General features: G+C 42.1%; 4 protein-coding genes across 4 annotated transcripts; 3 read left to right on the forward strand and 1 right to left on the reverse strand.

The window, feature by feature from the left end:
• Window positions 1-4,426: 4,426 nt before the first annotated feature.
• Window positions 4,427-5,118, forward strand: LOC306698715 (histone H2B 1.2-like). Its single transcript, XM_079163171.1, has one exon. It carries the CDS (start codon window positions 4,436-4,438, stop codon window positions 4,814-4,816), a length of 381 nt encoding a protein of 126 aa, XP_079019297.1. The 5' UTR covers window positions 4,427-4,435; the 3' UTR covers window positions 4,817-5,118.
• A 1,471-nt stretch (window positions 5,119-6,589) lies between these two features.
• LOC306698716 (histone H2B 1.2-like) lies at window positions 6,590-6,970 on the forward strand (the record flags this gene model as incomplete). The annotated part of the gene is made up of 1 exon (XM_079163172.1): window positions 6,590-6,970. One exon carries the CDS (start codon window positions 6,590-6,592, stop codon window positions 6,968-6,970), a length of 381 nt encoding a protein of 126 aa, XP_079019298.1.
• Window positions 6,971-10,555: 3,585 nt separating this feature from the next.
• Window positions 10,556-11,405, forward strand: LOC306698717 (histone H4). The gene has a single exon (XM_079163173.1). It carries the CDS (start codon window positions 10,568-10,570, stop codon window positions 10,877-10,879), a length of 312 nt encoding a protein of 103 aa, XP_079019299.1. The 5' UTR covers window positions 10,556-10,567; the 3' UTR covers window positions 10,880-11,405.
• A 265-nt stretch (window positions 11,406-11,670) lies between these two features.
• LOC306698713 (histone H1-like) lies at window positions 11,671-12,300 on the reverse strand (the record flags this gene model as incomplete). Its single annotated transcript, XM_079163169.1, has 1 exon — window positions 11,671-12,300. The coding sequence occupies one exon, from the start codon at window positions 12,298-12,300 to the stop codon at window positions 11,671-11,673; it is 630 nt and encodes a 209-aa protein (XP_079019295.1).
• Between the last annotated feature and the right edge of the window lie 3,034 nt (window positions 12,301-15,334).

Here is a 15,334-nt window from a genome sequence, read left to right on the forward strand (position 1 = left end):
GACTTCTTCTTCTTTCTCTGATCAGCACAAACATGCAGTCGACGAGGAGACACGCTGCTCTTAAACTGTGAAATGGTGACGCAGCTCAGACCTCCGGCTCCTGATTGGTGAGGGGCTCCTCCTGGAGCTCAGCCCCGCCCAGAGCAGCGACCCACCGCCCGAGTCTCCGCTGCTCATTGGCGGAAAATGCTTTCAAATTGTCCGCCAAAATGTAGAGTGGTCCGCCGTCTGTTCTTCTGCAGAAAGCCTCCTTTCTGCTTGGTCTGTTTGTCAGGAACCGTCCCACGCGCTCCGCGGACATATAACAGAGGGTTTCGGTTGTTGGTCAACATTTATTTTCTAAAAGCATCTAACGGTGAGTGGCAGAGAAAAACCCGGAGGTTTTCAGTGGTTTAGTGAAAATGTCTAAAGTCCAAATGCTGAGATGTTTAGTCAACCAGCGACTAACTGCGGCTGCGGAAGAGATATTTGGTCTGTTTGAAAGAACGATAGCAGAGCACGAGGAGGAACTCTCTGCTGTAAAAGAGGAGAACGAGCGACAACGGAAACTACTGGACGCTGTTTTAAACCCTCAGCTTCGGTTACACAGAGCAGACGTCCAGCTGTTGGTGGTTAAAGAAGAGGTTCCCCCTGAGCAGCAGGAGTGGAGCTCCAGTCTGGACCAGGAGGAGCCAGAGCCCCCACACATTAAAGAAGACCAGGAGGACCCAGAGCCCCCACACATTAAAGAGGACCAGGAGGACCCAGAGCCCCCACACATTAAAGAGGACCAGGAGGACCCAGAGCCCCCACACATTAAAGAGGAGCAGGAGGACCCAGAGCCCCCACACATTAAAGAGGACCAGGAGGACCCAGAGCCCCCACACATTAAAGAGGACCAGGAGGACCCAGAGCCCCCACACATTAAAGAGGACCAGGAGGACCCAGAGCCCCCACACATTAAAGAGGACCAGGAGGAACTCTGCACCAGTCAGGAGGGAGAGCAGCTTCAAGGGCTGGAGGAGGCTGATGTCAAGTTCTCATTCACTCCTGTGAAGAGTGAAGATGATGAAGAGGAAGCTCAGTCCTCACAGCTTCATCAAAGACAAACTGAACAGATGGAAACAGATGCTGATGAAGTCCATGTCAGTGATTCAAGATGTTGTGCTGGTGAGAAATGTGTTAGATGCTCAGAGTGTAAGAAAACATTTAGCACCAGAGGAACTCTGAAGAGACACATGAGAATCCACACAGGAGAGAAACTTTTCAGCTGCTCAGTTTGCAAGAAATCTTTTAACTGCTGTTCAAATGTAAAGACACACATGAGAATCCACACAGGAGAGAAACCTTTCAGCTGCTCAGTTTGCAAGAAATCTTTTAACCGCTGTTCAAATTTAAAGACACACATGAGAATCCACACGGGAGGGAAACTTTTCAGCTGCTCAGTATGTAACGAATCTTTTTACGATGCTTCAACTTTACAGACACACGTGAGAATCCACACAGGAGAGAAACCTTTCAGCTGCTCAGTTTGTGATAAAAGATTTAAGCGCAATGCAAATCTAAAGGCACACATGAAAACTCACACAGGAAACAATCCCCTTTAGCCCTTTTACCCAATCCCCCCTCCGAGCGGTGGGCCCATAGGGCGGCTCAATGTAAATTTTTCGGATTGTTCCTGGTCACAGGTCACACACGGCCCTAAACCTCGTTACGGTGGAGATTTACTGTACCCACCCTCCATGTTTTTCCTCTTGTATAACTTGTTTTGAGGAAATGTGTCATGATTTAGGTTGGATGTTTTCCTGGTAATTTTAATATCCCTTTTCTAGTAATGTGCATTCTGAGCTTAGTAGCCTACATACTGTAATGTCAAAAGAATGTTTCTAAATTAAAATTGGCTACAATGGCCGCTACGCCATTCCATCAAACTTAAAGCATTGAGTAACTTTTAATTTGAAAGGTCTTTAGATTATACTGACGAAATTTGAAAAGGATCTGACAAAGTCCCTAGGAGGAGTTCGTTAAAGTGTAGCGACTAGAAATCAAGGGAAAATTCACACAAAAATGAAAATGGCCGACTTCCTGTTAATTTTAGAGCATTGTCCCAAGACACTTTGTTTTAAGTCTTCATGTGATACATAATCCGACCAAATTTCATACATGTAGGTCAAACTTAGCGCTGGGGCAGCGTTTTGTGGAGTAACATCAGGTTGTTGTTTAACGGCGAATCACCTATGACACCTATGCAAAGTTCCAAGGCTTGTTGATCATCCTAAGCCACAGAAAAATAAGCTTCATTTTTCATGGCGAATGACGTGTTGCCACGGCAACAGCGTTTAACGACAACTCACAATATTCATGATGAAGCATCATTGTCTTACAAATTACCTTACCAAATTTGAGAGTGATCTGGGCAACTTCAGTTGGAGTACATCAAAGTATAAAACTTGTCATTTCCTTGTGCCAATAGGTGGCGCTGTGACTTTGTGAAAATGTTGGCATGGAAATGTGCTCAGGCCTGGACCAGCATCATGCATAACAAATTTGGGGCAGATTTAATAAAGTACCTGGTAGTTACAACAACTTCCTCTTTCATGGCGAACGGCACGAAATGTGCGTGAAATGGGCGCCACATAAAACGAAGGTCGTTCAATGTCAGTACACCATTTTAGCAACTTTTCATCATTAATGTCTTTAGATCATCTTGACCAAATTTGAAGTTGATTGTATAAATTCTGTGGGAGGAGTTTGTTAAAGTACAATGCCTGAGAAATGATGAAAAATGCCTAAAAATGCAAAGAAATGGGAGTATTACTGCATTATCCCCTAGTGGTTGTAAGGAATAAAAATGTGAGGGTATGTTACAGGACACAATATGAACATATGCTACAGAAGTTTTGAAGTTATATATATTGCTGTAGAAGGCCACGCTCCTATGAAATTCATTGGTCCATATATTCTTAATGCAATAAGATATCAACAAACTTTTCATAACTGTTGATGATATATATCCAATAATGATGCACAGCAAATTTGGTACCAATCAGACCCAGGGTCTAGGAGAAATTTCTACAAAATTCAAAATGGCGGAAAATGTTGGTAGGCGGAGCTTAGGGTCCCAAGAGGATTTTTTGTAGAACTCATTCAGTTGCTCATGTCTGTAAAATTGTAAGTCATTTGGACATGCGGGCTGTCGGGGCTTGCCTTTCTAGCATCTAGGGGGCGCTAGCGAGTCATTTTGTCATGCTCGAGCATTGGACCCATAAAATATCAAAATTTCCCGCAGTCCTGATATGCTCGCCAAATATGGGGAGGTTGGGGACATGATAAATACCCTTAAACGGTTTTTCATTCGAGAGAAGAATAATAATTCCTACAGATACAATAGGGACCTCGCAGCCCGACGTTGTCGGTGCTCGGGCCCTAATAAATATATATACCCACAATGTGGGTCTCCTGCTCTGAGGTGGACAGGAGACCTTTTCCACCAGATACTGGTTTTCTTGCAGTTCTGTAAAAACCTCATTATGAAAATACAGTGCATCAACAATCACTGTTATAAACTGTAATAACAGAGGTTGTGAAGGCCGTCCCTCCCTTCACAATAAGCCACAGCAACATTAATTCAGCAGCCCAACATGGTGCCCTGTGTATGTCAAGAAAAAGAAGTCACTCAACATAATAAGACTTGATTATTCCAGTTCAGAAGGAAAGCTTTCAACTGGTTCATGTGGCCATTGTTAGGTTGAGGAACTGGTTTTCATGGATTGTAATGAATTAAACAGTTGTTCTGTGGGTGTGTTGGAGAAGAGGTAACAATTTACATTTAATTGTGCAACCCTGTCTTTTGAAATAACAAACAAAAAAATAAATCTCATTTTAGGAACCGTTAAAGTTATTTATTCCAGTGAAGGAGTCGTTGGTAATGAAATCCTTTGTTCTCGGCTCCCTCCAAAAATGCTTCTACATAAAGGCAGTTTAGTGCAGTACAAAACCTTTCATGTCTCATAATTACACTATTATAATAAGCTGCAACTTTTTTTGCCTTACTTACTGTTCTTGTCAGACAATAAATCATTTTCCCCCATTTGTTCTCTCTAGAATCTAGAGTCTAGATTAATGTAAACCTGTATGTTTTGTAACTTTGTATCACTCAAACACTAAAGACATCTGCAAATGAGTCTCACGGGAACGGTAACCTGTTCAGCGCATGCTCAGAGCCACACCAGGAGATAACCAATCCTGTGTAAGCAACAGCACAGTACTTTAGTCACTCAAACACTAGAGACATCTGCTCACAGAAACGTTTAGGTCTTTGGCGCATGCTCAGTCCCGCTCAGAAGACAGCCAATCCTGTGCAAGCAACAGCACAGTGCAATTTGCATCAAGTTGATATATATAGACCATCCTGTGCCTCTGGAAGTATCTTCCGACTCAGAAGAAATCAAGAATCATGCCTGACGCAACCGTCAACGTCAAAGCGCCCAAGAAGGGCTCTAAGAAAGCCGTCTCTAAGACCGCCGCCAAGACCGGCAAGAAGAGGCGCAAGAGCAGGAAGGAGAGCTACGCCATCTACGTGTACAAGGTGATGAAGCAGGTCCATCCCGATACCGGCATCTCCTCCAAGGCCATGGGCATCATGAACTGCTTCGTGAGCGACATCTTTGAGCGCATCGCCGGTGAGGCCTCTCGTCTGGCTCACTACAACAAGCGCTCCACCATCACTTCCAGGGAGATCCAGACCGCTGTCCGCCTGCTGCTGCCCGGTGAGCTGGCGAAGCACGCGGTGTCTGAGGGAACCAAGGCCGTGACCAAGTACACCAGCTCCAAGTAAACACCCGATGGAGACCAACACCACAAAGGCTCTTTTAAGAGCCACACACTTCATCTGAAGATGAGTTCCTGGTGTCATTAAGGTTTAATGAAGTTAATTTAAATACATTTAAATATTAACTTGGCAGACTTAATGAATTGCCCTTAATGTTGAATATAGATATTACTGTAATGGTGCAATGTTCCAACAAGCACTGGCACACACCAACTCTGTAAGCTGCACTGTTTTCAACAAGCACAAAGTATCATTCAATTTCTAAAATTCCTCTACAGATTTTGTGTTGTATTAAATTATCATTCTACGATTCTGTTTTCTTCTTCTGCCAATATCTACTGAACATGTTTACAGCACAAACTGCATTTCTGTAGAATATTAAGCACTGATGCCAGAAGGGCTGAACTTGGTCAGTAACGTTACATTTACGTCTGTAGATCAAAGACCTGTTGATGGTCGTCTGTGTGTGAGATACGGATCACTAAGTTACATTTAACAGATGTTACTATAACCTGCTTTATGAGGCTGATGGCCGAAAATATCTTGAAAGAAGTAAAGGATTTTAGGATGTTAATTAGGATCTTAATGTAGGTGCTTAGTAAACTTTGAAGTTCAGTGGATACTCCTGAAGACATCAGGCCACTAACTGTCTGAGATCTGGTTTTGAGTTTTATCTGTTCTTTTCTTTCACACTTTTACATATGATTTCATTTATTTTAAATTGTACATCCCTTATTTTAATTGATGTTTTCATTTCTATTTTACATTATGAGCACGAAATGATTGGTTTTACTGTATATATTATTAATATATATATGGTTTTACAGAGCAAGTATTACGGTTATAATCCATCCGTGGCAGGTTTCTCAGCCTGTCAGCGTTCTGTCTCTCCTGTGAAGCTTTGCAGCACATTTATCATGTTATGCAGCTCAATCTTGAACTTCCAGACAGATGAGTTGATGCAGCTGCTCACGTTTACTGTAAACTGGATTTAAAACACTGACATTTGTTTCGTCTTGTTTCCACCTACAATCAGTCATACAGCTACAAATAAGTCCATTTACAGGCTGCATCACACAGAAAATAAAACATGAATACAAACTAGTTAGTGTCTAATGTGTCTGTGTCCTTACAAGTGGATGTGTTTTCGCTACTTTATTCTCCTCCTGTATGCATGTTTAGATTTGTTACTTTTTGATACTTAAGTATAGTGTGTAACTATATAAACAATGGGACGTCCTTAAATTTATAATTTTTCCGTCTCGAATGAGTAACTTACTTCTGCTGAACCATGTCTATTTTGTGGGCCTTAACTAAACCATCAAACAGTGGTCTTTACTTAAGAAATAGTTTTAATGGAGGACTTTTACTTGCAGCTGAATATTTCTATGCTGTGGTATAGTAAACTCCGAACGTATCAACTTGTGAGGTTCTGATGTTAGTCTTGACTTCCTGTCTTCTTCAGTCAATAAAACACTTTTCACACCTCTGATCTACAGCAAATGAGTCTCACGGGAACGGTAACCTGTTCAGCGCATGCTCAGAGCCACACCAGGAGATAACCAATCCTGTGTAAGCAACAGCACAGTACTTTAGTCACTCAAACACTAGAGACATCTGCTCACAGAAACGTTTAGGTCTTTGGCGCATGCTCAGTCCCGCTCAGAAGACAGCCAATCCTGTGCAAGCAACAGCACAGTGCAATTTGCATCAAGTTGATATATATAGACCATCCTGTGCCTCTGGAAGTATCTTCCGACTCAGAAGAAATCAAGAATCATGCCTGACGCCAACGTCAACGTCAAAGCGCCCAAGAAGGGCTCCAAGAAAGCCGTCTCTAAGACCGCCACCAAGACCGGCAAGAAGAGGCGCAAGAGCAGGAAGGAGAGCTACGCCATCTATGTGTACAAGGTGATGAAGCAGGTCCATCCCGATACCGGCATCTCCTCCAAGGCCATGGGCATCATGAACTGCTTCGTGAGCGACATCTTTGAGCGCATCGCCGGTGAGGCCTCTCGTCTGGCTCACTACAACAAGCGCTCCACCATCACTTCCAGGGAGATCCAGACCGCTGTCCGCCTGCTGCTGCCCGGTGAGCTGGCGAAGCACGCGGTGTCTGAGGGAACCAAGGCCGTGACCAAGTACACCAGCTCCAAGTAAACACCCGATGGAGACCAAATACACAAAGGCTCTTTTAAGAGCCACCCACTTCATCTGAAGATGATTTCCTGGTGTTTCGAAGGTTGAACGAGGTTCAATTAAATTAACCACACTATTAATTACTAGGGTGAATTGGCCTTAATGTTTGATATACTGTTATTAATTTAAGTGGGATTTATCTCAAGATAACATGAACTATAGATATTCAGCATCATTATTATTCAAATATGCTAACTGGCTGAAATTGGGGAAACTGTCAGGTGGGACGTCTGAAGCTATCGGTCATAAAAGAGAGGCGCACACAGAGAGAGAGTGAGGAATCTGAGACGAGAGAAACTGCGAGGTGCGTTGGGGAGAGACGGAGGAGACCGAAAAGGAGGAAGGGATAGCGCAGACAAATCGGGAGCACATAGGCCCATCGCGGCGTCATGGTGACAAATGAGGAAACGAGAGCGAGTATCAGACTGGGGGAAAACGAGAGGAAATATGATATCTGGGCTAACAGCTGTCTGAAGCCCTCTTATGTACGTCGCCACCTGAACACCAAGCATGCCAGTGCAAGTCAAAAGCCCCTTACATTTTTTTATATCGAAATTGGAGGAGTTGCAAAACAGCCCAAAACAACTGCAGTATCATTCATGTGTTTGGTCTACAAAAAACGCACTATGGGCTTCATATCTGGTCAGTTACAGAATAGCAAGATACAATCGCTGAAGACGTGTGTTGGCCAGCTGCCAATGTAACCGCTATGTTTGGTTAATTGTAAATTGAATGTGATGCAATCTGCCTCTGAGCCTGTGCGTGTGTCCTAGCCATCCTTATTGCTCTTTAAAAGTGACTCCTTGTGTAACTGAAATGTATTGAAACATTGTTGCAGTGTTTCAGAACGTTTTCACACATGTAGCTTTGTTCCGATTCAGGGATTAATATGATACAATGTTGCAGTGTTCGGTTTGTGTTCACACTGCAACAGGCTCTGTTGCTTTTTTAAAAAAATGTTAAGGTCTGGGATTGATGGTGCGTGAACCCGGTCAGGATGTAGAAGGGGGTGCATGGCCTGAAAAGTTTGGGAACCGCTGCACTAGCAGATACTGCCACGCACTACATAATTGTCCACTCTCTACTCTAATAGGCCATCCTGGTAGAGGGATCCCTCAGGATGTTTTATTTGCAGTAAATCTCAAGGACCTGTACCACATACCAGCAGAGTTTAATAAACTACATTTATGAAGTCTCCAACCTCGTGTGGAATAATATTTTATTGTTTTGTGTTAAACAATTAAACTGGATTAAGAAACAAAGTGAGATAAAAGAACATTTTGAGAAATGTTACAAAGCCAAAGTACCCTCCATTTTTTTTATCAATTATGTTTCCACCACCCCTAAAAAAAAATGATCATAACTGTTACGTATTCATGTACTCATCTTATTCTGAGGAAAAAAAATCATGTAGTCACAAATATAATGTATGAAAGTAATCAAAATGGATCTCAATCTACATATTCAGCTCTTTCAAGTGAGCAAAGTTTACACTTTACACTGATGTAAATAGACAAAAAGTTGTTAAAAAGTTAAAAACAAAATATATTATATATCGTCTTGGTGATTGTATAACTAAATACAAACATCTGAACACTAAAAAGATTTACAAAATAATAAATAAAAATACAAATGGTGGCATATAAACTTGTGTCTGAGGCAGAGGGCCCCTATGGAAGCCCATTTCAGTCACTGTGAGGCAATAATTAAGATCCTGTAAGTCATTATAATGAGATACTATCTCAAAATAATGACTTAGCATCTCATAATGAGACAATGAGTCGAATGAACTCAACTTGACATATGTGTCCTTTGCTTTTCTTGTTGCCTCTGATGCGTTATTGTCCACATTATGTATTTTCACCTCATGACAACATCACAAACATCTGCCTCATTAATTTGCAGCGCTACAAAGATTTGTCTCAGAAACCAGCTGTATTCTAAACTGCTCCGTAGTAGGCCTACACGTCAAACTGCTCCACGGTAAACACGCAGCGTGGTCACAAGTTGATCTGGTTTCCCTCTGCTCTTATAGCTACTGCTGACTGTGCTTTGCCTTGTTTTATTGTAGGTCATGTTTTTAAAACTGTGCTACAGAGCAACTTGCTCCCTTCCTGTTTCAACACATGCGACAATTCAAACGTGAGTGGACTCGTTTCCTCAAAAGACTCTCCAACGTCAAGTCCGGTATGTTTTGACCAAAGACTCTATATGAGAAGGTTTGACACTGTATTGCAAAATTAAAAAATGCAGCATTCACGAGGACAGCTACGTGTTCTCTTCCTGTTTTCAACAGCTGCCGTTAATACGACAACATGAGACGCATTTGGCTGAAGGTCGCCAGTTAACAGGGTCCCTTCTTAAACCGTAACCCTGCTCTGCTACGCCCCGCCCTCAGTCACGAAGTCATAATTATGGCTGTTAGAAAAATTCTCGCAAGACTGATGGAAAATCATTAATCAGTTAACATTTATTCTTTGCAAAGAAGGAGACGGGGTTGATTCACATACAGTATACATGGATCAAGGCTGTTCAGAGGTCTGACTCTGAGCCTCGGATATTTATACCAAGTAAACAATACAGTGTCACAGGCAATACGTCACGAAAGCATAACACACACACAAAATGGCTTCCACGCCATGTCGTAGTCAGGAGGTTAAGTTCTCATAACATAGCTCTGTACCCATCTTAACGCTCCCACAGTCCTTATTATCATTTCAATCCAGGACATGCTGCTGAGTGTTCTTTCGCATAGACTAAACAACTGTGGTGAGGCAGTTCACACAACAAGGACACATAAGGACACCAAGCTTTTAAAGCACACCTTATAATTAGTCATTTAGATTTTCCCCAACAATGGCATACGTATCTCATTATTATGAGATGCTAAGTCATAATTATGAGATAGTACGTCGAAATTATGAGATAGTAAGTCGAAATTATGAGATAGTATCTCATTATTATGAGATGAGAAAACCTTTGTGATACAGTGTGGCTGATCTTTGTAAACAGACTTCCTGCAGGGCGGTAGTTCAGTGGAGCTGCTATGTGACCACGATAAATATATATTTATCATATACGTATATCATAATATGTTTACGTATATCATAATAAGTATAAAAGTATAATAACCATGTTTTCTATAGGATATACAATTATGACAGTGGCCTGGACAAATATATTTTACTGTGTGGCATCAGAGATTTAAAGCACTAAGAGAAACTAGTACACCAGACAGAATACTAAAGTACTGTCTGTCAACATGTCTACATTGAGTCACATCAGGATGGTCCTTGATATTGTACTTTGGTTAATTTGTTAAGTACATTATTGAGTACCAACGTCTCACTCTTGCTTGTAGGAGACATGGTGTCACTGATTTAGGCTTTTGTTCAGCAGGTGGCGCTGATGCAGCAAAGAGATAATTATCAACTGTAATTAAAATCCAAAGAAGACTAAAAGCCCCGCCTCTGTCTTCTATCACGTCCTCAGACAGGGTCTAAATATCAGTGAACCTTCAGCGATCTTCATCTCGTTGTTAAACTTCAACCAGTGAAAATGAGCGGAAGAGGAAAAGGAGGAAAAGGACTCGGCAAAGGAGGCGCTAAGCGTCACCGTAAAGTGCTCCGTGATAACATCCAGGGAATCACCAAGCCCGCTATCCGCCGTCTGGCTCGCCGCGGTGGAGTGAAGCGTATCTCCGGTCTGATCTACGAGGAGACCCGCGGTGTGTTGAAGGTCTTCCTGGAGAACGTGATCCGTGATGCCGTCACCTACACCGAGCACGCCAAGAGGAAGACTGTGACCGCCATGGATGTGGTGTATGCTCTGAAGAGACAGGGACGCACTCTGTACGGCTTCGGCGGTTAAACTCTAATCACACGTTGATTATAAACAAAAGGCCCTTTTAAGGGCCACACACTTCCTCAATAGAGAGCTGGTATCCTGGAGAAATCAAATGGGCAACAATCTCACCCGATGTATTATAGAGTTAGTTTTACCTCACTTTAAACCCCTCGACTTTATATTGCTGAAACATGCTTTGAGGTATTAATGGGTTCTAGCAGTGCATCATTTCTGATTTTAAAGTTCTGTAAGTCAACATTATCATCAATAAGTTATACTTATTAATGATGTTATAGTTGTTATATAATAGTTATACTATATACTAAGGTATTGCTGTTTTACAAAATGTGCGTGATATGTTTTGGGTTATAAATGTCCTTTGCAGCACATTCATCATGTTATGCAGCTCACTCTTGAAATTAAAGAAATTGATTCAGTGGCTCGCGTTTACTTTCAACTGGATTTAAAACACTGACATTGGCTTAGTCTTGTTCCCACAATCAGTCATACAGCTACAACTAAGTCCATATAGGCTGCATCACACAGCCGATACAAACTAGCTAACGTGTTTGTCTCCCTAAGTGGATTCATTTGTGCTACTTTATTCTGCTCCTGTATGTATGTTTAGATGTGTTACGTAACTATATGAACAATGGGACGTTCTTAAATGTGTCACTTTTTGGTCTCAAATAAAAAGTAACTTATTTCTGCTCTTAAAAACCTCTGAACAAACAGGAAAATGCTCTTAAGGAAGATGTGGGTGGCTCTTAAAAGAGCCTTTTATAGGAGCGTTGGTACTTCAGACTGAGAACAGCTCACTTCTTCTTGGGTGCTGCTTTCTTGGCTTTGGGCTTGGCAGCCTTCTTTGCGGGGGCTTTCTTGGCTGCAGGGGCCTTGGCTGCGGGGGCCTTTTTGACCACCTTCTTGGGACTCTTGGTCGCCTTTTTGGGCCTCTTGGCTGCCTTCTTTGGGCTCTTGACGGGTTTCTTGGCCGCTGTGGGTTTCTTTGCCTTCTTGGGTGATTTCTTAGCAGCTACTGGATTCTTTGCTGCCGCTGTCTTGGCCTTTTTCACCGCTACGGGTTTCTTTGCTGCGGGCTTCTTGGCTTTGGGAGCGGCTTTCTTTGCCGGTTTATCGACAGCCGTCTTGCTTATCTTGAAGGAGCCTGAGGCCCCGGTCCCCCTGGTCTGGACCAGAGTCCCCTTAGCCACCAGGCTCTTGATGGCGGTCTTGACGCGGGAATTGTTCTTCTCCACATCGTATCCTCCGGCTGTCAGAGCCTTCTTGACGGCGGCAGCAGACACGCCGTTCCGCTCCTTGGATGCGGCCACAGCTTTAACGATGAGCTCAGCGACGCTGGGACCAGCCTTCTTCGGCCTGGGCGCCTTCTTCTTGGCTGCTTTGGGCGCCGCGGGGGCTGGAGCTGGAACTTCTTCTGCCGGCATTTTCTATCGTTGATGTGTTTGTAGTCACGAGAACACGAGAGTCTGACTGACTGATGAAGAGCTCAGAGCAGGGGGCTGGACTTAAACACACCATGAGAACCGTGGAGACTCAACCCATCCCGGGACTCCTCAGTGCGGTCTGAAAGCAGAGTCACTTGTGTTTTCTCTTCACTGATAAAGACTCAAAACTAAATGTGGAAGAAGTACTGAAGGCTGACGGTGAAGGGAGCCGGTAGCGGACTAGTGTCTCTTCATATTGAAGTCATGTAGAGCTCTGATGATCTCTGTGTTCTGTTTGAGGAGCCTCCAAACCTCACCTCCTCACCGCCGTGGACAGCACTGATCAGCGGCTTTTCCCACTAATTTCTCTCTAAAAACGATTTAAAATGCATCAGAGCTCCATCAAAAGTGGTTTTCCAACTGGTCCACATGTTTGTTCAGGGTCTCTATGTAAAAACAACCGTCTGATGTCGATCAGTTTTTAATAAGCTGAAGTTATTGTGGGAGCAGCAAACACACTGATGATGGTCGAGGCTTATGGTGCAGTTCAGCCAGACTTCCTATCAGAGCTGCTCACAGTGAACATGTCCTCAATCAAACTCAATGACAAATAAATTAAGTAAGTGGCTTTAAATGTTACAGTAACATTGTTTAAATTATGCATGTATCATTGAATAAAAACAACATTAAGTGTCAACAGTTATTCTGTTAAGATTTAAAGTGAGATGAGTGATTTAGACCTCTTAAAAAAAATTCTGAGTAGAACAGCTCAGATTCGACAGAGCTCAGATAAACTATTTGGCATTTTTCTAACAGCTAAAAACCACATCATTTGGACCTATTGACCCCGGGTCAAATAGTGTTTTATATAACTGGGGGCAGAAGTCTCGGTGCCTCGCTCCTCTTTGCTGTATTTAAGTTATCTTGAATATTATGACGGTTACTATATTATTTTTTGCTGCAATAATTACAATATACCGCATATATTTACACTATATCTTGAAGTACGTGAATATATTGACCAAACAACACACAAGACTAGCAGTACTGCACATAAAAACATTTATTTCTCTACATTGTAAAAACATCCACAGATTGCATTTTGTACTTTACATCAGAACAGAGTTTATTCTAAATATAATATAGACGCAGCAAATTCATTTGTGAAGACAAGAAAATGTTTTTATTACAAACTCGCTGATGTTGGCTTCCATTGTTGTTGTGCACAAGTACTCACTTGTGGTCCTTTTGATTGATGAGTCAACAATTAAGCAATCAGCTGTTTGGCAGGTGTATCGTAATAATATGATATAACTGTGGTTAATGTGTCATTTTAATGTGGTATCAATTTAAAAAAAAATAATTAGAATGCGTGTTAGCTGTTGCGACATATTTGTTATTTAAGTGAACAGGACAAGTATCTGCTTAAGCAGTTGTTAGCAATGTATTTGGACACTTCCAAAGCTCCTGACAGACCTCCGACGTTGCTGACAATTACCTCCTCTTTTCCCCAGCCTCCCTTTTTTTCTGCACTATATTTAATATATATTTAATATTTTTATTTCACACATATTGTATCTTTGTACAAATTGTATTCCTGTATAATATTGTATTATATTTCAATCAGAGTATGGTAGAGGCACAAGAAGGTGTGGTAGTAGCTCAGTCCTTAGGGACATGCCATGGCAATTTAAGGGTCAGTGGTTCAAGTCCTAGTAGGGACCAAGTACACTGTCACTGATCCTAGTGCCTGTATGCGTTGAATACAGAGGCAGATTTTTTTGTTGGTGCCTTGATTTGTACAATTCAATGAGTGTCAATAAAGGTTGATCAACATTAACATGAAGAAAACTTTGGTTGCTTGATGGCTCTAACTCGAGCATCAAATGTGTTTGGCAAGAGTTTGCACACACTGTAAATTTGCACTGTTAGCAAGTGAGCTCCAATGGATACCGTCACTGTAACACAATTCAATCGTTTTAGATTTATGTAAACTGTGAGGTTCATCTGGTTATTGTTTCATGTGTTCTATCACAATGAAGCACAATTGTTCAAAACAAGGGCTCGTCCGGGATTTGAACCCGGGACCTCTCGCACCCTAAGCGAGAATCATACCCCTAGACCAACGAGCCATGCTGTAACGGTCAAAAGGAGGTAACAAAATCTTGCTTTCCTACTCTTTCCAGACCTGTACTTAGGTTCTGTTCTGGTGATGTGGCATCTTACAGACCCATGTGTTATCTGGTCAAAGAGCGCCCTCTGCTGCTCAACATTTTATATCCCATTCAGCCCTCGGAGCTCTTCACAGCCTTCTCATGTTGAACGGTGCCTCACTATTGAGGTTATTTTGGGCAAATTACATCAACATATGCTGCATATCTCATGGTGTGTGGGCCGGCACCCAAACAGACCTCAAGTTGAAAACTCACCCATTTGGGAGTGTGATATGGCTGCTGGTTGTCCCCCAAACTCTGCTAAGGATTTGCACCTTTTTGTTCATCCAGCTTGGTGTTTCCATTATTTTCCCTCAGCACGTGAACTCAGACAACAGCTTCACATTAAAAGAAAATGTTCTTATGACATAAGATGTCTTGATTTTTCTGTCAAGGTCTGTGGGTTTTATTTCATCAAAGCATATTTCTTATGACGTTAATGGAGGTGGGTGCTTGGAGTGTGCTTGGCTGTAACTTTGTAGCAACATAGCTGAAACATTTCACAAACATGTTGCCATTTTTAGCTTTGCGTGTCCTTTTCTTTGGTTTCATCACAGATGATTGTTCTCACAGACTGTTTAAGAAGATGACTTCTGATATTACTTTCTTGGATGTTTTTTTTCCTCAGATTATTGTCACTTGGATTTGTAGGCTTGCTAATTGTTCATCTTCATTGACACATTGAGGTTTTACCAAATTATCAGTCAGAGTGGAGTTGCTTTGTTAATGTTAAATTGCCCATTTTTGTCATTTGTGCAGTGGATAAGTCAAAAGTACTGTGTACCTTACACATAAATGACAGCCTTTTTATACTCAAATTG

The sequence above is a fragment of the Pholis gunnellus genome (genome assembly GCF_910591455.1).
Source record: "Pholis gunnellus genome assembly, chromosome: 7".
NCBI lineage: Eukaryota > Metazoa > Chordata > Actinopteri > Perciformes > Pholidae > Pholis > Pholis gunnellus.

Coding starts and splice junctions, on each gene's coding strand:
- LOC306698715 (XM_079163171.1), top strand. CDS start 4,436: ATGCCTGACGCAACCGTCAACGTCAAAGCGCCCAAGAAGGGCTCTAAG.
- LOC306698717 (XM_079163173.1), top strand. CDS start 10,568: ATGAGCGGAAGAGGAAAAGGAGGAAAAGGACTCGGCAAAGGAGGCGCT.